Source organism: Phyllostomus hastatus, unplaced genomic scaffold (assembly GCF_019186645.2).
Source record: "Phyllostomus hastatus isolate PE091 unplaced genomic scaffold, TTU_PhHast_1.1 phas_contig_283, whole genome shotgun sequence".
Lineage (NCBI taxonomy): Eukaryota > Metazoa > Chordata > Mammalia > Chiroptera > Phyllostomidae > Phyllostomus > Phyllostomus hastatus.
The window spans coordinates 13,939,448-13,962,209 of NW_025333833.1; the positions used below are offsets into that span (position 1 = coordinate 13,939,448).

At 38.2% G+C, this 22,762-nt stretch overlaps 1 protein-coding gene across 3 annotated transcripts in view; it reads left to right on the forward strand.

Annotated features, from left to right (window-relative positions):
* The window catches only part of PLA2G4A (phospholipase A2 group IVA), a 151,061-nt gene that overhangs the window by 67,433 nt on the left and 60,866 nt on the right, over positions 1-22,762 (forward strand). For all 3 annotated transcript variants that reach the window (XM_045838531.1, XM_045838532.1, XM_045838529.1), the window contains 2 exons: positions 16,304-16,341; positions 20,248-20,389. In XM_045838531.1, the coding sequence (XP_045694487.1) occupies positions 16,304-16,341; positions 20,248-20,389 (180 nt within the window). The remainder of the gene's footprint in view (positions 1-16,303; positions 16,342-20,247; positions 20,390-22,762) is intronic.

Genomic DNA, 22,762 nt, shown 5'->3' on the forward strand with positions numbered 1-22,762 from the left:
ATCCATTCATATCGTTGCAAATGGCAGTATTTCATTTTTTCTTAAGGCTGGGTAGTATTCCATTGTCTATATGTACCACATCTTCTTCATCCAATCATCTATGGAAGGACACTTTGGTTGTTTCTGTGTCTTGGACACTGTGAATAATGCTGCAATGAATACATCTATTTTTGTGAATAAATGTTTTCAAATTTTTTGGGTAGAAACCCAGAAGAGGGGTTGCTGGGTCATATGCTAACTCTATTCTTAATTTTTTGAGGAAGCTTCATACTGTTTTCTTTAGTAGTTGGACCAGTTTACAGCCTCACCCGCAATGAATGAGGGTTCCTTTTTCTCCACAACCTCTTCAACACTTGCTATTACCTGTCTTGTTGATAATAGCCGTTCTAACAGGTGTGGGGTGGTATCTCACTGTAGTTTTCATTTGCATTTTCCTAACAGCTAGTGAAGTTGAGCATCTGTATCTATATCAATTGGCCACTTCTATGTCTTCTTAGGAGAAGTTTCTGTTCAGGTCTTCTGCCCATTTTTAATTGGATTATTTGTTTGTTTGGTGTTCAGTTGCATGAATTCTTTATACATTTTGGATTACGAACCCCTTGTTAGAGCTGTATGCAAATACCTTCTTCCATTCTGTTGGTTGCCTTTTTGTTCTGTTAGCAATTTCTTTTGCTGTGCAGAAAGTTTTTAGTTTGACATAGTCTCATTCATTTATTTATGCATTTACTTCCCTTGCCTTTTGGGTCAAATTCATAAAATCTAAGACCAAGGCCCATAAGTTTAATAACATGTTTTTCTTCTATGTAATTTATTGTTTTAGGTTTTAGGTTTAGGTCTTTGATCCGTTTTTGATTAATTTTTGTATGGTGTGGTGACAAACAGTAGTCTAGTTTCATTCTTTTGCACGTGGCTTTCCAATTTTCCCAGCACCATATATTGAAGAGGGTTTTTGTTTTCATTGTATACTTTTGGCTCCTTTGTCAAAAATTATTCACCCATATACATGTGGATTTATTTATGGGCTCTCAACTCTGTTCTAGTCGTCTCTGTGTTTTTTTCCTGCCCATACCATGTTCTTTCAATTATTGTTGCTTTGTAGTATAATTTGAAGTCACAGAGTGTGATACATCCAGCTTTGTTCTTTTTCTTCTCAGGATTGCTTTGGCTACTTGGAGTCTTTTGTAGTTGCATACAAATCTGATAATTTTTTGTTCTATTTCTTTAAAAAATGTCATTGAGATTTTGATGAGGATTGTATTAAATCTATAACTGAACATAGTTATAATGTTCACATTACCCAAAGCAATATTGTCTAAAATAATTGGATCATATTGTTCAGTCCATGAACACAATATCTTTCCATTTCTTTGTTTCTTTTTCAATCTCTTTTAAAAATGCTTTGTAGTTTTCAATATAAATGTCCTTTACATCCTTTGTCAAAAATTATTCATCCATATACACGTGGATAGATACATATAAGTTTATTCCTAGGTATTTTTTTTTGTTGTTGCGGTTGCAAAAGGAATTTATTTTCTGTTTTTTCCCCTGAAATTTCGTGTTAGTATATAGGAATATAATGGATTTTTGTACATTGATTTTTGTATTCTACAACTTTACTGTATTTATCAGTTCTAATAGTTAATAGTTTTTTTGGTAGAGTCTTTAGGGTTTTCCATACAAAGAATCATGTCATCTGTAAAAAAGTGACAGTTTTACTTCCTCATTCCCAGTTTGGATGCCTTTAATTTCTTTCTCTTGCCTGACTGCTCTGGCTAGGACTTCCAATACCATGTTGAATAAGAGTGGTGAGAGTGGATACCCTTGTCTCGTTCCTGATGTTAGAGAAAAAGACTTCAGTTTTTCACGGTTGAGTATGATGTAAGCGGAGGGTATGCAACATACAGCCTTTATTATGTTGAGGTACTTTCCTTCTATACTCATTAATTGGGCATTTTAATCATAAATGGTTACTGAATCTTCTCAAATGCTTTTTTTTGCATCTATTGATATGATCATATGATTTTTACACTTTATTTTGTTAATGTGGTATATTGCATTGATCCATTTGTGTACATCAAACCGTCCTTGTGCCCTGGAATTAACCCCACTTGTTCTTGATGTACTATTTTTTAATGTATCATTGTATTTGATTTGCTAGCATTTTGTTTAGGATTTTTGCATCTGTATTCATCAGAGATATTGGCCTGTAGTTTTCTTTTTCTGTATGCTATCCTTGACAGGTCTTGGTATCAGGAATATGTTGACCTCATAAAAAATGTTAGGAAGTATTACTGCCTCTTCTTTAATTTTTTGGAAGAGTTTGAGAAGGATAAGTCTCAAAATCTTCTTTGAATGTTTGGCAGAATTAAACACTAGTGAAACCACCTGGTTCTGGACTTTTTCTTTTTGGAAGTTTTTGATGGTTGTTTCCATTCCCTCACTGTTGATCAGTCTATTTAGATTTTCCAGGTCTTCCTGATTTAATCTAGAAAGGTCATATATTTCTAAGAATTTATCTATTTCTTCTACATTATTGAATTTGGTGGCATATAGTATTCTGATATGATCCTTTGTATTTCTGTGATGACTGTGGTAACTTCTCTTTCATTTCTGATTTTGTTTATTTGAGTCTTTTCTCTTTTTTAAAACCTTCGTGAGTCTAGCCAGAGGTTTGCCAATTGTATTCATCTTTTCAAAGAGTCAGCTCTTTGTTACATAAATTTTTTGTATACTCTGTTTTCTCTCTTTCATTTAATTCTGCTCTAATTTTTATTATTTCCTTTTTTCTGCTGACTTTAGGCTGCTTTTGTTCTTCTTTTTCTAGTTCTTTATATAATGTTAGCTTGTTTCCATGGGATTTTTCTTTTTTCTTGTTTCTTGAGGTAGGCCTCTAATGATGGAAACATCCCTCTTATTATTGCATCACTGCATCCCAAAAGTTTTGGTGTACTGTATTGTCATTCTCATTTGTCTCTATATATCTTTTGATCTCATGTGTTATTTCTTCTTTGACTCAGTTGCTTTTTAGTAAAATGTTGTTCAATCTCCACCTATTTGTAGTTTTATCACCTCATTTTTGCAGTTTATTTCTAATTTCAAAGCATTGTGGTCAAGAATATGCTTGGAATGATTTCAATCTTCTTAAATTTGTCAAGATTAGTTTTGTGTCCCAACACATTGCCTATCCTTGAGACTTCTGTGTGCACTAGAGAAGAATGTATAGTCTGGATTTCTGGAATGAGAGGCTCTGTAAGTGTCAATTATGTCCATTGGGTCTAATGTATCATTTAAAGCCAATATTTCTTTATTGATATTCTGTTTGAATGATCTATCTAGAGCTGTCAGTGGAGTATTTATGTTCCCTACTATGATTTTGTTTTGATCTGTTTCTCCCTGTCATACCTTTAGTAGTTGCTTTATATATTTTGGTGCTCTCTGATTCGATATGTATGTATTGAGAAATGTCTTCTTTTTTTGTACATTTTTAAAGATTTTATTTATTTATTTTTAGAGAAATGGGAAGAGAGGAAGAGAGGGAGAGAAACATCAGGGTGTGGTTGCCTCTTGCACACCCCCTACTGGGGACCTGTCCCACAACCCAGGCATGTGCCCTGACTGGGAATCAAACCAGCAACCTTTTAGTTCGCAGCCCGGCACTGAACTCACTAAGCCACACCAGCGAGGGCTGTTATGTCTTCTTGTTGTAGTGTCTCCTGTTTATAAAATGTCCATCTTTGTCATTTGTTACCTTTGTTATCTTGAAATCTATATTGTCAGATACAAGTATGGTCACCCCTGCTTTTCTGTGGGTGCCATTTTCTTGGAGAATCATTTTTCATCCTTTTACTTTGAGTCTAACTTTGTCTTTGCAACTCAGAAATAGTCTCCTAAAGGCAACGTATGGTTGGGTTTGTATTTGGATCCAACCTGCTACTCTGCATCTTTTTTTGGCGATTTCAGTCAATTTACATTTATGGTAGTTATTGATGGACCAGGATTTCCTGTAGCTATTTTATCTTTTGTTTTCTGGTGGCTGTGTGGCTCCATTGGTTCTTTTTCCTTGTGTTTCTGCCTATTTTGGGGGGGGATGATAATCTATAATTTATCCTCTGTTTCCTGTTTTGTTTTGTTTTTAAATTTTGTGTCTCAGTTTTGAGTTTTCTGGTGTGCAGTTACCATTAAGCTTGTGCAAAAGAACATTTCATGTATAAATAAAGCAGTCCTCTTTCTTCTGAGTGCATTTAATCTTCTTCCTTCTTTGCAAATTCAGATCTTTACCTTCTCCTCTTTTATGTTTTTGTTGTCCGAATTATCCCTCTGTATGCTCTGAGTTCATTTCCAAATTGTAGTAGCTATTGTCATCTTCCTTCTTTTTAATGTTAATATCTTCTTTAACTTTTATGTGTTATTGAAGTGTATAGTACCCTGTTCTTAAATAAAAGGGTTATATCATGCTTCTGTGTGCCAGTCAGTGGTTTCACTCCTAGTTTGTGACCTTTTGTTCTTTATTTTCAGGTAGAATAACCCCTTGAATATTTCTACAGTGGAGGTCTTCTGGTCGTATATTCCCTGAGCTTCTGTATGTCTGGAAGTCTTTATTTTTCCTCCATAGCTAAAGGATAACTTTGCTGGCTATATTATTCTTGGATGGTGATTTCTCTCTTTCAGTAGTTTGAATATTTGCTTCCACTCTCTTCTAGCTTGTAGGGTTTCTGCTGAGAAATCCACTGATAACCTAATGGGATTTCCTTTACAGTTTTCCCTGGCTGCCTTGAGAATTCTTACTTTGTTGTTAAGTTTTGACAGCTTTAATACAAAGTGTCTCGTAGAAAGCCTTTTTGGGTTGAGATAAATTGGTGTGCTGTTTGCTTGTTGAGTTAGAGGATCTAACTAACATAGGTTTTGGAAGTTCTCAATTATTTCTTTGAATAATTTCTTTCTTTCCTTCTCCCTGTTTTCTTCTGGTATGCTTGTCATTCTTACATCACTCTTTCTGATGGAGTCAGATAGTTTTTGTTTGGTTCTTTCTCTTTTTTTTAATGTTCAAGTCTCTCTTCTTTCCTCTGCGTCATTGCTAGATTTCTATTTCTGATACCAGCAGTCCTTTCCTCTGTCTGGTCAGCTCTATTTCCTAGGCTCGCTAGTTCATTCTTTATCTCTTTTACTGAGTTCTTCGCATCCAGAATTTCTGTTTGGTTATTTTTTTTTAAGTTTTGCTCTCTTTGGTAAAGCACGCATTTTGTTTATTGATTTTATTTCTGAGTTCATTAAACTGCCTCTGTTTTCTTGTAACTTGAGTTTTTTGCAGAACTGAGATCTTGAGTTCTCTGTCATTTAAATGACATATTTCCATGTCTTCAAGTTTATTTTCTATAGTTTTTTTCATTTTATTCGTAAGCTTCCTTGTTACCTCGATTATTCGTAGTATTTGATGGAATCCTTTTTCTGTCTAGGCATCTGTGTATGAATGGCATTTCTCTAGTAGTTTGATAAGAAGGAGTCTTCCTATTGTTTTCTAGTAGGTAGCGCTGAAGCACAAGTGTTTTAGTTGTCTTTCACTGTTCTGGCTTTTTAGATCTCTGGGGGTTGCTGGAAAATGTCGCATGTTCCCTGTGAAGGTGGGCATCTCCTCTGTGTTCAGGTTGTCTCAGTCTCAAGGAACTAACCTTGCGGGGCAATGTGGTGTGCCATTGGCTTCCAAATCTGAGCAATCTTGGTGCTGTCCCCTGCAGCCAGGTGCTACACGGGCAGTGAAGCCACAGTGGGTAAGGGTGGGGTGAGCTGGGGATGCTTGCTGCTGCCTTTGTTGCTTTGTTCTCCCTGTAATGATGACTGGCAGCCCTCAGCAACCTCCATCTGTATCTCCACCCAACCCTGGGATTACGCACAGAGTGTGCCTGTTGCTCAAGGGAAAAAAAATTTTCTTCCGTACCTTTTCTCAGGTTTGCAGATAATGTTCTCTGCAGCCCAGTACTCACCCCAGCAGTCTCTTCTGCAGCCCACTGCGGGTTCTGGGAGGGCGAGAGGAGGTGAGCTGTGGGAGGGAGAGGGCAAGTGGCCCAGCTCTGTGGCTTCATTTCTCTGTCTGGAGTGGCTATTGCCACATATCCATGACCGCTTCTATGCGCTTCATCCTATCCAAGTCACCGGGCTCAGTCACAGTGCGTACTGACCGCTCCCACAGGAATTCTCACTGCAGCTCTCTGCCCCTGCACGCTGAAGGGGGTGCTGGAGCCCACCTGACTGCTCCCCTCTTCGGGCTGAGCTCTGCGCTGTGAGCTCCAGGCTGCATCTCTGGCGCCATCTCAGCTCTTCTCCTTCTCCACCCACCCTGTTCATTCCCACCTGCCCAGCTCTGGTTATCGCAGTGCACAGATCTCTCAGAGGTGTTTGTTTGTTAAATAGGAAATCTTTTGTCGGATTATATCTGTTCAAATTGCTGAAACTTCAAGGAGAGGGACCAAGGGGACCTCTCATGCCACCATTGCTTTGACATTACTTTCTCTGAAGTTTCAGTAATTTATTCCAGAACAATAAAACCCTGGAAAAAATTTTTATACAGACCAAACTCATTGGATTTTGAATTTTATAAGAAACCAAGTGAATAGTTTCCAGTGAGAAACAGAAGCCCGTGGAAGATAGCATGCAGAAGGCTTGGATTTCTTCTTGCGGGGAGAAGCTCTGTATTTTGTCCCTCCTCAAATTACCTTTTATATTCCTCCGCTCACCCAAATCTACCTATTTCTTAACTCTCACCTCCTTTCTGATTCTTATCATCCCAAATGACCCCATTCTCCCTCAACCTCTGCCACAATTCTCTGTGGTATTCGTTGGGACTAAACTATTTAAACTGTTCGATTTTTCATTTCTTAGCCTCTGTTCCCATACACTGAAATCCTATGGGTCAGGAAACTGCAGTACTGAACGCATGTGCCTAATCACAGAGTTAATACAGAATTTATATGGTTTAATGAATATATAGTGTTTGAGAAACCAGCTTGAGCCCAACGAGCTACCTGAGCAGTTTATGCTTCCGGAGCACCCACATGCCTTGAGGCCACTCCGGTCACACACTCCCTGCTGGTCTCTGCAGCTGCTCCAGGAACCATGCCATCTATGTGTCCTCTCTCCAGTGCCTAGGGACAACACCGTGCACATTTCCGTGGATCTCCTTTAAAGCTATTGCATTGGTTCCTTTTGCAAAACTTTATTGAAGTTTATTAGATTTTAGCCATTGTGTTTCATGCAAAGACTAAAATGAAGATAAGGCTGAGGAAGCTCTGATCTCAGCTGGGTTCATCTGGGATGGAGGTGAGGTGAGGGTTGGAATGGGAAGTGGATGAGGAGATACACGCACGTGATGGAAAGGAACCCCAGTCCAGCGAGGTTAATATCCATGTCGTGTGTACAGAGTAGAGTGGCAAGGCTGAATACAGACAGGTTGTGTTGTGAGAGGAGACCAGGGATGGCGCTATAACACCAGGTGACTTTGAACGTATTGAACCCTGAACATCGTGGTGACTACCTTGGTATTTGGAAGCCAAGCACTTTGGTGTTGAAATTCCAGCTTTGTCCCTTTCCAGCTGCTGCATCCTGGGGAAATCACTTAGTTTCTCTGTGCCTCAGTGTACTCATCTATAAAGTGGAGATAATATTTCATAAGAGAGTTATTATAATTTATATAATATACACATCATATAGTGTGCATCACATGTAAATATATTTAAATAATCACATATGTAATTATAATTTCATATAATTTATTATATGAAATCTAGATTACGTATTAGTTATATATTTATTAACTATACAATTTATTTTGTACTAAATACATAATGATAATTGGTTATAGAAATATGTATGAAGACCATACACATATAGATGTATGGAAGCATACATATAGTGCTTACAACAGTGCCTGGTACACAGTAAGTATTCCATAAGTATTGTTTTCATCGCTGCTGTCATTATGCCATGAGAAAAGTACAGAATTTCAGCAGGCAGAAAAGCAGTCCTGAGCATTCTAAGCATAAGAAACTGCAAAAGCATGGAGTCGTAAAAGTAGGAAGCAAGTCGGGGCATGGCGAGCTACAGGCTTGGCAGCCACATGCCGTCGAGTAGTGGGGAAGAGAGGTGGAAGGTAACATCCTCAGACCTTACTTACGGCATGCAGCTAGGAGCAGCTCCCAGGAAGTGTTTTCGAGGGCTTTGTAAGCATGAATTGGCCTTTCCAGAGAAAAATGTTCTTTCCGCCCTTCAGTCTATGACACAAAGACTGATGATAAGAAAAGATGTTGTAGGAAAACAAGCATTTCCTCTCCTCTTGTCATTTCCTATGGTTAGGTGTATAACCTCAAACCCTTCTGCATTCCTGCATTTAAAGTAGCTTACGTAATTTATTTTCCTTTGCGTCTGAGCAAACAGTTAGCCAGCTTTTTTTCATTACTCTCTTCTCAAAAGACCTCTGCACTTTTTATCTGAATGACAGTTCTTTAGGCTGGTGGCCTGCGATGGCAGTGGCAGGTAGGGGCGGTGCAGTTGAACACACTAAGTCTGCTTGGAGAGGGCCCCGCCTGCTCCGGTCCCACGTCCTGCCCTCAGCAGGCCTCCCAGCCTCTCCTCGTCTCTGACTCCCCATCTTTCCGAGGAGGACAGTCGTCTTTGTACGGGGATCACAGAGGTTGTAAGAGAGGAATCGTGTTGTGAAGGAACCGTGTGGGAGAAGAGATTTTTAAACAACTCTTGGTGGGTACAGCCGTCTGGTCTAGGAAACACGCTTGGAGTTGGCAAAGGGAGAACCCACGCTTCCAGCCAAGACATTATTAGCAACAATTCCTTCAAAATTTTGTCTTCTAAACGTTAATACTGAGTCAACACAGAGTGATTTCTATGGCGAGGAGCCAGCAGGAGAAAAAATAGGAGCTTCTAAAGGGAGACAGCTGGGTTCTCAAGGCCCGTTCTGCCCACTGGGGGCAGGAACCGGGAACTGGGAGACCGGACTCTCATCCTGTCTCTGTCCCTAAGCTCCCTTGGACGTGTCTTATTTTTCTTCAGCTCTACAATGAAGATGTTCATTAGCTCATTTCTAAGATCCATTCTCATTTACAAAATCCTGTGATCTAGAAAGAGTACTTTTTTTCCATTCAAGTTTTTTTACCCCAAAGTCTTCAATTCTTCCCACTTTACAGATATGGAGACAGAATAGTCATGATAAAAATCTTTGCTATATAATTTTAAAATATTGACCTGTCAATGGATGATTTTTAATGTAAGAATTAAAGCTTTTATTAGGCACCTGACACTGTGCTATATAATAAGAAAGCTATAAAAAGTTTCATTTTCAAAGAAGTAATAATCTGGAAAGAAGTAGACATTCATGTGCATATAAATAACTAATATAATAAAGAGCATTATAAGGCTTCCATTCATTGATTTGCTTACTTATGAATTATTATTGAACACTTGTTGTTTTCCATCCTAGGAGACAGGCAAGTAGTAGGGGACATGGCAGGTGAGGTCCCGGGAGTTTGCATTCATGGGGAAGGCAAATAAGCCACAAAAAGCAAAGAGATAATCAACACAGCATCAGCCAATGATAAATAGCATGAAGAAAATAAAATAGAGGGAAGCGGCAGAGAACACTTGGTAGTTTATATAATCAAGGGAGGCCTTTCTGAAGTATTATAGTTCCCCCAAATTTTATTATTAAAATTTTTGAGCATATACAGAGTTGAAAGATTTGTACATCGAAAACTCACGTAACTGCCGCCCTTATTCTACCATAAACATTTTGCTGTGTTTGTTCTGCTACACATGTCTCCATCCGTCTATCCAGCTGCCAAACCGTAATGCATTTAAGAACAGATTGCAGACGACATTGTGCCTCATCCCTGAACAGGTCAGCATATTCACTAGAGTTCAGAATTTACATATTACAATTTTAAGTGCCCAGGGAATAGTGCTGACAGTAGGTTCCGTGAGAGTTATAAAAAGAAGTTATTCACCCATTCATTCATTTCACAAGCAACTACTGAGCGCTTGCTGTGTGGCAGATGGTCTGTGGGCACTTTCCATTCTGCCGTGAACGAAAACAAGAATTGTCACCCTCATGGAACTTATGTTCTACTTAGTAAGACGGACAAGAAGCAGGATAAGTAAGAGATGCTTGTGTTAGATAGTGATAATAAGTGCTAAATAAACCAGGGAAGGAGGAGGGGAGAGTTTGTGTAGTGAAGGGGGTTGCACACGAAGTTTAAAAACGGTGGCTAAGAAAAACATCTCTGATGGCATCTGAGTAGAAAGGTCCTGAAGGAGCTGGCCTGGCGTGTTCAGTATCAGCAAGGGGGAGAGGGTGGCTGGAATCTGAAGGTGGTGGGGAGGGTGCTGAGAGATGAGGACCGAGAGGCCAAGGGGGGCAGGGATGCAGCAGACCGTCGTGGGGTACAGTGGCCATCAATGGTTTAGGCTTGTCCTTAAAGGAAGGGTGCAGCTGGATCACTAAAGGGGTAAGAAAGGCTGTTCTGGTGGAGCGCACAGCCTGCATCTTTGCTCACAGTCACCGGACTAGACAGGACAGGTGTGTTCAGGAACCGGTGTCTAGACAGGTTATAGGAGCAGAGCACGGGATAAGGAAAAACAGGTGCACTGGGGATTGGGTCATCGCAGAGCTCACATTCAAGATGTTGGAATTTGCATGTTATCTTACTGACATCAGTGAGTCATGGGAGGTTTTTGACCAAATAATGGGGGTTTTAGGGAAAACAGGATTTGTCTTCTTCCTCAGAAGTGTTAGTAAGCAAAAGTCAGTAGGTAAAGTGATGGAGAGCATTTGACATGGAAAAGAGAATGTTGGTGCAACTTTAGCCTACTATCCTGGGAAGCAATGAGTCTGGGAACAGGGTTTCGAGGAAAATGAGATCAGCAGCAGTTTAATGTGTCACTAAGGGTTGAATTGAATGGTTGTTTAGTGGCAGTGAGGGTCAGCTGACGTGGAAAACAGGAACTTGCAATGGATCCGGATCTTCTTGAGACAATTTGTCACCACTCAGCTCAACTTTAGAACTCTGCTTTTTGTTTTGTTTTGTTTTTTTAGGAGAAAACCAATTTTAGGGCTAGGTCTGTAGATTGTTTTTCCCCCCAACTATCATATATAATCTGGGTTAGGTTGTGTTTGCTGGACCCACACACTTAAAGAGCATCAGCGTAGTCTTTTGAGAGACGCTGGTGGGACCTGCTGCCTTTGACCCCAGGCTCAGCATCCGTCAGTCATGCCTGGGTTGGAATCATGAGTCTGCTACTTATTCACAGTCTGATAGTAGACAACTGTCTTTTTCCTTTTTGCCACACATCCTCGTCTGTAAATCAGGGTTACAGGTATGCATAGTGCCTACCTCTTAGGGTTTTTCTTATGGTTAAATGAGTTAATGCAAGAAAAGTTTTAGAAAATTTTACCTGGCCTGGTAAACACTATATAAATGTTAGATATTCTCATTGTAATTGTCTCCCATCCAAGACGAACCAGGCTTGACCCTGCTTAGCTTCTGAGATCAGATGGAATCGGGTGCGTTCAGGGTGGTATGTCTGCATAGACTCATTGTGATTGTAATTGGCCAGATTTAACTATTTGTCATGTGCTTCATGAATCTGACTTGACTATTCCACTTAACTTATTTGTTTGAACTTACCAAAATCAATTTATTTACATATAGGTAGAGCCAATAAACTTAGTGATCACGTTTTGATGCACTTTAAAATGTACTTTAAAAGTGCTCGTCAGCCATTATGGAATACAAGTGTGGTTTGGGGTTACTTGTGGAAAGAAATAGTACCTTCAGAATTAAATGTGTTTTGTGCAAACGAAGTAGTCCTCTTCAAGAGAATCATGAACATGCCAAGGTTTTGAAGTAAGACAGAGAAAGATTACCCTTCCTCATTCTCTAGATGAAATCGGTTTGTTTTCAAATACTTTGAGGATGGTAGCCTCTAAATTTATAGGGTGCAGCGTTTTAATTTGCCACCTTTATTTAGAAGTTAGTGTTATGGTGTAAAAATAGCCATGTCTTCTGTGGTATCTAATTTTGGCTGATTGCTTTTTTTGATTATTACTCATTCGTGATTGCAACTCGAAAATGAATAGGGCAGTTCTATAGGAGAAATAGTGACAAAGCTTTAAAAATGGTAGTTTTGATGGTGAGATCAGAATATGAAGATAATATCAGGATGATTTCATTGGGAAATTATGCACTGATGTGTGAAGACAAAGACTACAGTTTAGCTAAGTGAATGAGACAAGGCAGAGTTTGGAGGGAAAACAAGAGAACTATATAATTTTGTGAGAAATTTGGGGGATGTTTGGCTAAGATGTGAATGCCATCAGATTGATGCAGATCAGAGTTCAAATGTAGGTCAGACAATTCCTGCCTTTAGAGAGGATGCATTTTTATTTTGGGATACTACCAATGGAAGCTTAAGTGAGTCTTTTTTTGGACCCTTCTGCAATTTACAAGTTTTAAATTACAGGGCATTTTGGACCACTCTTGTGTCCTTGGGGTCCATGGCGGGACCTAAGTTCCTCCAGGGAATGGAATGCATTCAGTTCAGTCACCATTGCATGCCCAGCCCAACCCACACTAGTTCCCTGAATCATTTCTGAGTGAATGGGTAAATGACTACACTTGTAGAAAATACAGAAAAATTGGGAAGTGCTCAGACAGGTGCCATGAAAGTCGATGAAGTGTGGAAAAGAAAAAAACTAGAGCGTCAGAGAGATTCCCACTTGGAGAAGCAGAGAGGATTGGTTTGGTAGCTCTAGGAAACTGGGTTTGTTGGATGATGGCTAATGATTTTGCAGTTCTTCTAGAATTCCCAGTGTCCACTGCAAAGGAAAGAAGACCTTAAATTAAGGAAAGAAAGAATCTCGTCCAATGTAAGGAGGAAAAGTGTGGGTGATAGAGTGGAATATGGCTATAGAGGAGAGAGTGTATTTTGGTTTTTGTTTTTCAAATCTTTGAAAATTGTCTGGGATTTGGGGGGGCACAACTATTTCAACTTCCTGGGTGTTGAATTAGATGATTTCTGCTAGTAAATGCTAATTTTATTTCATTAAGAAATCATACATGTTAACTAGACTTACTGTGGTGATCATTTTGCAATATATACAAATATCAAATCATTATGTTATACTGCTGAAACTACTGTAATATTATATGTCGATTACACCTCAATAAAAATAAATGTTAGTATTATAAAAATATGTATTTAAAATGATTTTAACAGTGTCTCATTCCATGTTAAACAGGAAAGATTTGTTTAAATGTGACCTAGTTTGTATTGGCAGGGTTGTAACTTCTGCCATGCACTTGCATTGCCTCCTTCTTAGACCCACATCTGGTTTAAACTTATTTGACTGTTCGCATCTTCCTGTAATAATAATTTCAAAGGACCTCCTTAATGCTAGACACTATTCTTGTTATCTTAGCTTTAGTGCTTCAAAACGAGCCTGGAAAGTTTGCAAGATTACTAGTGGGTTAGATACTTCCAGAAAGTATTTTTAAGCCTGAAATGGCTCCGCTCTGGTTTCCCTTCCCCTCCGCCAGTGGTACATCCCCGGGGTAAGCACCTGAAATTGTTTTCATGGTGGAATTGAAAGCGGTTGTTGTTTCCCCACAAGAATGCACAATGAGTACAGCCTGCTTCTTACGTTTTCATTCCTAGAAGAGGTGGAATTCTCATTTGTTCTGGTTCCCAACCAAACATTATGGGCTTGGGGAGAGCCGGGGTGGAGTCCGGCGCCTTTCCTTCTCCTGACTGCCTTGAAAATGCAAGCGGCCCGGGTGATGGGAACATAGAGATGCTTCACGCCATGTGTGGGAAGGAGTTTACAATAATTGTTTAATGCCATACAGGAAGTACATATTTTTGTGGCTATTTGATCTGAATAACATGTTCCAAGTAAAAGGTGTGGAGAGATTGTGAGTGTCAGTCTTTGTGGCATGTGTGAACATGGCGCCCCAGGGGCGAGGGTTTACTGCTTCCTCCTGGTTGTGGGTGAGGCACTAGGGCAGCGTGTGCCAGGAAGGATCCCAACCCCCGCGACAAGACCCATGGCAGTGCAATCTGGGCTCCTCCACATGGCAGGAAGATCCTGGGTCTTCTCTCCTCCTGCCTTCATTGAAAGAGTCATGTCAGTCTGTCTAGGAACACGAATGTGTTAGCCAAGAAATGTTGTGGGTGGGTGTGGAAGGGATATTCTTAGGGAGAAGACAAATATGACCCCAAACATAGCACAGTTGATTTTTTCTTTCTTTCAGTTTTCAAGAGCAAGTAGGCATGAGATATATTCAGGCATTGAATATTTTAATATACAAGCTGCTTGGAATCCTGCCAGTAGGGAAGCGAGCTCCTCCCCGAACACTTTCTGTCGGGAGGTGCACACGGGAAGAAGAGCCCGTTCCAGCTTTGGATCTTTCCACTCGTTAGAAACCTCCATATTGACTTGTAATAGCGTCTTTTTCATTTCCATTCTCCCGTGGTGCTTTTGCCCTCTTGAGATAAAAACAGTAAATCTAGTCTTATTTTAATAGCAGTTTTCCTGTTTTTTTTTTTTTTGCAGAAAAACAGACCATGTTTTAACCATGCCTTGTTTTTCTTACTAAATATCTCAAGTAATCTCATTTCATATATTTTTTCAGTCTCTCTTTGGAAAAGACTCCACCTGAAAATTTGAAATGGGTGCTACACATAATGGGCTGGGATGTGGTCTGGGAGGTGTTTTCGTTGATAGAATAGACGCCAATTACATTATCTGCTTAGAAGCCAATGACCATTTGACTTATAACTGAACTATGATTCATCTGGGCATGTTTAAAAGATAAAAACCCTTTGTACTGAGATTCTCGATTATGTATTAACTTCGAGGTAATAATTATATGTTGTGTTATATGACTGAATGTTCATAGAATTTCATCCATAACAAATACTGTCTAGGTTGGACCAGCCCATGATTTTATCTCAAGTAGAAATGAGATGTTCTTGATAAGAAAAGATTGCCTGATGAGCTCTCTCTCACATACACATGCACAATATTTCAACAAATATTTATTGATTATATGTTATATGCCAAGTAATAAACTAGAAATAGAGACCTAAGTCAGACAGTGTAGAGTTTAGTGGAGAGGAGAATTTTTGTACAGATGCCTTCAATACCTTATTCTTACTCATAAAATTCAGTACTGAGAATTATCCATGAACTTATTTTAACCTTTTGAAAGGTTCCTTCTGGTTTGTTTTTTTCCATTCCCTGAAACCACACATAGAAAAAAACCAAAGCCAAATATCTATATTTGTGTCCTAAAGAAAGTCCTCTTCCTGTTTTAAGAGGCATATTCTAGTTCTGTTCTATTCATGGGTATTGAGTAGATCCACTCTAACTATATTCTTATGGTAACGGATTTAACAAAAATAATAACACCATCCTACAACTGCATAGCAACCTTCCAAACACTTCTTACGTGGTTCTCATAACAACCTGTGGTCCCATTATTTATAACTAACGCAAGGAGAGTATTGAAAAGGTCTTTCTAAAGAATAGATTCATGTTCTTGGAATGATACTTAAATATCCCTCTGCTTTGTGGGTATCAGTCACTCTCCTTTCTATTAAACCGGATGGTCCCATTGCAGGATGGGTTCCCCCATAGGTTTGGTTGGCTCACATAGTGTTGAAAAATAAAACACTGAGCCCCACTTTGCATTTGGAGGTGTTTCTTGAGCTGACCACAGTTGGCGGGTACCTGGGCCCTGCTGGCCACCTACTCACAGTTGCTGTAGGTGTTCAGTCTCCAGTTTACTGTCGCCCACGCGTGGTACAGGTGTGCACGTGTATACATTGTCACCCAAGCTTCCTTCAGCCTCCTGGGCACTTCAGATTCTGGTTTTGAGGCATCGGGACAGCTACTGACTAATCAACACAACATCTTTATAGTTTTTAGATCCCAGGCAATTTTTATGTTTCGTGAATAATGGTTATGGAAGTGAACTACTACTTTAGAGTAGTGAAAGAAAAAAAATACCATGTAAGGCAATTCTTATGTTTGCTAAAATGACTTAAGTAGACTTATAAAAAAACAGCAAAAATGTATTGAAATACACCTGTAATTTAAGGTGCTCATGGAGCTATGTTACTTTTATTTTTAGGGTTTTTGTTTAGATTAAAAATAATCCACCACTCAAAAATTATTTTGACTTTGTTTGTATTATATATATAACACATTTACTTATGACCTAAACTAATATATTTCTTTTAGGTCACTGAAATGATTCTGGAAATGTCCCTTGAAGTTTGGTAAGTGCATTTACTTCATTGGGTGGAAAATGTTATGAATAATCCATTGATTTATTTTAATTGTTAAAAATATTCTTTTAATATATGAAATAATTCTAATAGCTCTGACTGTAAAATGCATTCAATGTACTTTGCTTTTCTTTAGCTCACTCTTAAGAGCCACAACATGGAAAAATAAATCTAATATTCTTTGCTTAAATTTCCTATAGTTTGCAGGTTAAATAATATATGTCAAAGTGAGGGCTTTTAGAAAGAGGCCACCTTCAAGTTATACATTTATTCCCGTAGAAATGAATATAGTTATTTAAGCCTATTTTCTGTCATTGACATAGATAGATGTTCAGAAAAACATGAACTTGAACAGGGAACTGGAAAGAGGGAAAACTGAGAATTGAGGCTGACTCGCCGTGGCCATCAGCAGGACTCCAACAGTAAGGTTCCGTGAAGAAAGTTGCTCTTTCAAAGTGGGTTCTGAAAATGAAAGTTGGAAAATCATTTATTTACTTTCGAATGCTGGCGCTCAGGGGAGTCCTGCGTGCCTTGGGAATGAGCTGATCTCTTATCCAGCACAGACTTGAGTGGGACGCACTTCCCACTGCCTCTCTACGTCTCTTCGGACCTCCCTGCGCAAGGTTCCAGGACGGATTTTACGTGCACAAACACCACACCAGTGGAAGTCGCATTCCGCTATCTTGTGATTTGCCAAATGAGTGATTGTGATACCTTGGCATTAGGCTTAGACATTTCTTCCTCTTGTTTTGATCTCTGGAACACGTTGACCTGACTTTGTAAATTATTGGCATAAATTATTGTAGTCCCTCGGCATATGGCAGGAAACCTCAAAGGAGAGTTCAAGTGACTGGATTGCGTTAACTTCCATCACATTAACCCTTGTTTAAAACTGACTTAATTCCACAGTGATTAGAAATGTTTTTGCTATTTGACTATGAAAGTAATGATATTTATTTTAATGGGAAAAGATCTTCACTGATACAATTAGAGCCATAGTGTATAACGAAACACAGTTATCAAAAAGTGTAGAAAAAACTCAGCTAAATAATGTATACAAGTCCAGAAGCAACTTATTATATGTTTATAATAAACTTTAATCAAACTCTATTTTTGTATGTAAAGTTACACCTTGATTCTAAAATAGAAATGTTTTCTTTAAAGAAAGATTCAATTTCCCATGGTAGATTGTCTATTAAATATAAAATAAAATTAGAAAAAGAAAACAAACTGAAGATTATACAAAAGACATAAATGAAACATACTTCTGTTACCGTATTTATAAAGTCATTCAGCATGTAAGTTTTTCCAGATATTTGTTTCTTTTTTAAAAAAAATATTTGTATGATAAAATATATTCATACTTTAATAGTTATCAGGAAATAAAATAACTGCAAAGTTAAATGATGAATAGGAAGAACGCCTAAAGACCCTTTTAGAATAGATCTGCATATTTGGTATTGCAGGTATTGTTAGTGGACATCAAGTTCATTTATAAATTTAGATCATTATATATAAGTACAGCATTTAATCCATTCATACACCATGGCAGATGATGGGAGTCGTTTTTCAGGAGTCTTTGAATAGGCCTGCAGATGATGAGTTTAAAGACTGATTCTCTGTGTGTTCAGAGGGTATCAGGTTTAACACGGCTTTAGACACAGCTACAACACCTGGGGCAAGGGTCATGTTTCTGGCTTACTGGTGGAGAATCTGAAGTCCAGACAAGGCATGAGTAATTTGCGCTGAATACACAGCTAGTAAGTGACAGGGTTGGGAGCTCTCAGCTTTTCACAGCAGCTTCCACACGAGCTGTCACAATTCCTGTCTTACCTGTCTGTTTTCTTGCCTCTAAATGACTGTCATATGAAAGGAGATGGGACTGTCTCAAAAATTCGGAGAGCTTCCAGGAATACCTTCCATTCCCAATAGTCAAGTTCTTCTTTCCAGATACGTACTTATTGACACCTTCTAAACATCTCTGTTCATTGCTCTGTTCATAGATTTTTTAAAAAAATTATGCTTCTTGTGCTCAATGTAAGACAATAATGATGATAATAGTGTATTAAAGGAAACGTAAATCCCAGAACGAGAAGTCCTGGATTTAAATGTGTCACTTGCTAATTATGTTCATGGTTGAAAGATTTCTAAACACTTTTTTACTCATTAGTAAAATAAGAAAAGAATACTTTATATCTATTATGATGATTTAATGAGATGTTGTTTCCAAAGAGCACATGTTATAGGAAACTTCTCTACATATATACCACATGTTCATAGTGGTACTCTTTGTAATAGTTAAAAATAAATTGGAAGCCATCTCAATGTTCCTGGATAAGCAAATCATGCTATATTCATATATTAAACATACTCCACAATTAGTGAAAATGTTTGAGTCCTAGTTACATAAACAGAGATGAATCTCAAAACCAAAATGTTCAATTGGAAAAAGTAATTTGCAGAATACACACACTTAGTAGCATTTATATAAAAATTTTAAACCTGAAAAATGAAAACCTGTATCTTGTTAAGGGACATAAATATATATTGTTAAATTATAAACAAATTCATTGAAATAAAGAGCAAATTTATGGTAGCAGTTATCTCTGAGGGCTGGCAAAAGAAATAAATTGAGGATTCATAGGGACAATTGTGCAGGTATGATTTCTATTGCTTTAAGTGATTAGAAGATACCAAACAATATGAAATAATAGATAATAATAATAGAAGAGAGGTACTCCAAAACTTTACTTTAAAATTGCTAATTCACTATCTTTCTTTTTCCTGTCTTGTTACATAATCTTTTTTTTTTAATCATTGTTCAAATACAGTTTTCTCCTTTTTACTCCCAATCCAGTCCCCCCCCCCACCCCACCCCACTTCCCTCCCATTACCACCCTCCCCTTGTTACATAATCTTCATTATAATCAAATTTAATAACTGTGTAACCCAAAGCTTTGGTACACTATAATTTTATAACCTTATTATATGATAATACAGTTAAATGATCTTCTCGATATTTATGGTTCTTATCCTTAAGGCAGCTATCCAGAAAATAGAACTACTAAATCAAAGGAAATATACATTTTAATTATTTTTGGTGCCCACTGGCTAATCCCTTTTCAAAAGTTTGTTTGCAAATTGACATTTCTAAAATAAATGTATAAGAATGACTGTTACTTTACCTTTTCCAGTGCCCAAAAATAGATATTTAAAATATTTTTAAATTATTAATTTAATAGTCTCTGTATTTGAAAAATTTGCTAGTGAACTTGAATGTTTATTCATCTACCTTTCCTCATTATTCATACTTGCTGTCTTGTGAGTTCTCTATATCTGCTCTTCGGGAAGTTGTAATGAAAATAGTTGCAGTGCTCAAATATTACTAAGATAACATAGTTCAGAAGCATTGCAGTCTTTTCTCTCATTCTGTGTCTTACCAGGAAGAAATATATTGAATGAACAGAAATGAGCCTAAAATTTAACCCACTCTGAAGGGAAGGACTTACTTTTATGAGTGACATAGACAATATTCTATGAGAAAGGCATATAATCGAAGGTTTCTTACTGTGCCAAACACGCAGCAACGGGTGTCTTTTCTGAAGCGCCTCTCAAAAGGGCTATCACTACCATAACGAACAATCGATGGGGGGCTGTTTGTTTGCCTGTTAGTTCTTTTCTAAAACATTTCATACCGCTTGTTTTCTGAGCGCATGCTTTGGAACATGCTTTGAGAGAGCCATCCTTGCGTATCTTGTTGAAGGTCCCTCCGAGGAAATGGCTTGAGGGGAGCAGTGAGCCTCAATCAGTGGAGCTTCAGGGGCTTGTGGGGCCTGGATGAGGTATATAGGAAGGCTTCTGGGGGCCGCGGCTCAGGACTCTGTGTTTTATATGCAGTTCCTCCCCGGACCTGCGCTTCAGCATGGCTCTGTGCGATCAGGAGAAAGCGTTCCGACACCAGAGGAAAGAAAACATAATGGAAAACATGAAGAAACTCCTGGGTCCGAAGGAGAGTGAAGGCTTGTGTTCCACACGCGATGTGAGTTGGAAATTTTTCCGGTGTTATCGCAATTTATTAATCATTTTATTTGTACTTGTTCTCAAATTTTACCCAAATATAAAAACATTAAGATTGAGCATTATGTCTTCAGCCCTTTAAGATAAGGTAAGTATTTCATAAATAGAAACTCTTTGAGGAAGGCCATCACAATGCTGCCCGTATTTGGAAATAATTATCAGATGCAGTTATTAAAAGAGGTGTAGGCATACCTATGTACAGCAAGGTGTTAATTTTGTTAGTAGGAAAAGTTTAGTGTCAGATGTAAGAGAATCATTGAAGTAATTTTAATATAGACTAAGATTAAATAACTGTGGGATTGTTATTATGGAGAAAGAAGAAAATGTTATAAATATTGTTAATGATAACACAATGAACAAAAACAGGTATAGACAGAGGGTAAAAGAAAATGTTCCAAATTTTTAATATTTCACAGCAGAAACTTAAAAGATATCATTCAAAATTGAGCAATTAGCTAAATATAGTGACCTCCACATTTTAATGTTTTTCATAATACTAATTTTAAAGAGATCTTAAAATTAAAGTATTTTTGTGAACAAATGTTTAAGGTTCACTCTTTTCATTGTCTTTCCTTTTATTTTCTTAAATTGCAGTAAAATAAATGGCATTTATTATTCAATAACTGGTATTGTGTAATCCACCTTTTGGCTGCTTATTCATTCAATACCCCTTTATCTATCTGTCTATCATTTATCCACTCATCCATTCATTCATTCATTCATTACATATTGGTTTATCTTTCTATCTGAAATCTGTAAAAATTGCTTCTATAGTTAATATTGTGTTGCATATTTGAAAGTTGCTCAGTTAGTAGGTCTTAAAAGTCCTTATCACAAGAAAAAATATTTTTAACTATGTATTCAGATGGATGTTAACTAGACTTATTATGGTGATCAGTTCACAAGATATACAAAGAGTGAATCATTATGTTGTACACTCGAAACTACTATACTGTTCTACGTGAATTATACCTCCACAAAGAATTAAAAAAATTAATTGCTATGGTTATGGGCATCAAGTGGTATGATGGAATTCTTCTTAGTGGCATATCAGCTCATTATCTTTACTCATTTCTTTGAACTTTCTGTTAATTGAATATTTTAAATAAACAAAATTTAGTTTTACTATTTTTATTTAAAGCATAAGATACTATTTTTATTCAAAGATACTATTTTTATTTTAAGATACTATTTTTATTTAAAGCATAAGTAAATATATATGCATACATTCCCATATATGCAAACTCAGACCAGGGATTCAAGATTATTGTAAATTAAATTGTAAATTGTAGTCTAAGTACCATTGGACATGAGATGTGAATTCTCAGTAAGGGAGCCAGAGGGGCGCCCCGTCCCGCCTGTGATGCAGGTATCCCAGCGTGTTTCCAGGTGGGCGTAGGGCTGGAAAGCTAACCTGCTGGGGCTGACAAGACAGCTGTTGTTATGGGAACAGACTCCGAGATTAAAATGTTGCTTATGGAGAATTTTTCTAACAGGAAGCTGAGAGGAGAAGCAAAACCTCCATCGAAATTTCTATTAAAAAAAAAAAAGGACCAGACTTCTCTTTAATCCTACCTTACTGTCAACATACAGATCTCGGACTGCACTTGTGGTTGATTATGATCTCAGGTTAATTAGTCCTTGAAAACACTTCCTTCTCTGCATATTAGTCAGAAGTTTCTAGCTTTCTGGGAAATTTTATTTTTCCTGTAGTAAACCTTTCAGTGGCAATTCTACAACCTTTTTTTGGTTCCTCAAAATGAGAGGGAGTTTCTTAGTGAAGCGTTGAGACAGAGAATGGGCTACTCCACAGGCAGAGCAGCCCCCCTTGAGTGGAACTTGCTTCCTTTACTGAGGTTCATTTAATTGGAGGTGGGGGCATTAAAGGAGGGAGAGGAACATTCAGGGTCTTCCTGGGAAAGGGGTGGAGATTTCTCAGAGGACCTCCACGGGCCATTTTGCATCCTTATGTGGGCTTGCACTTTCCGATCACAGTGGCATGGGCTGTGTCGTTTAATAAGCTGATGCAGTAGTACAGTGGGTGTGTAAGGAGGCTAGGGGTTACTGTTGGATGAACACAGTCGCCATGTTGGGTCAAGCTGGTCTCTGTCTGCCAGTTTGAAGCCACAAATCCAGTGGCAGGGGTGGGGGAGCAGTCTTGCTATCTTTCTGACAGTTCCTGTCGCTTTTATCAATTGCAGCTGATCCACCGCATGCCCTCTCTCAATAGGACTGACATGCTCCATAAACTGTGCATTTCCTTTTCCCCTTCCCTGTGAGGTCGGTGGAAGAAGTAGCCTTTTTCTCTCAAACACAGCCCCACACTGGGTATGGA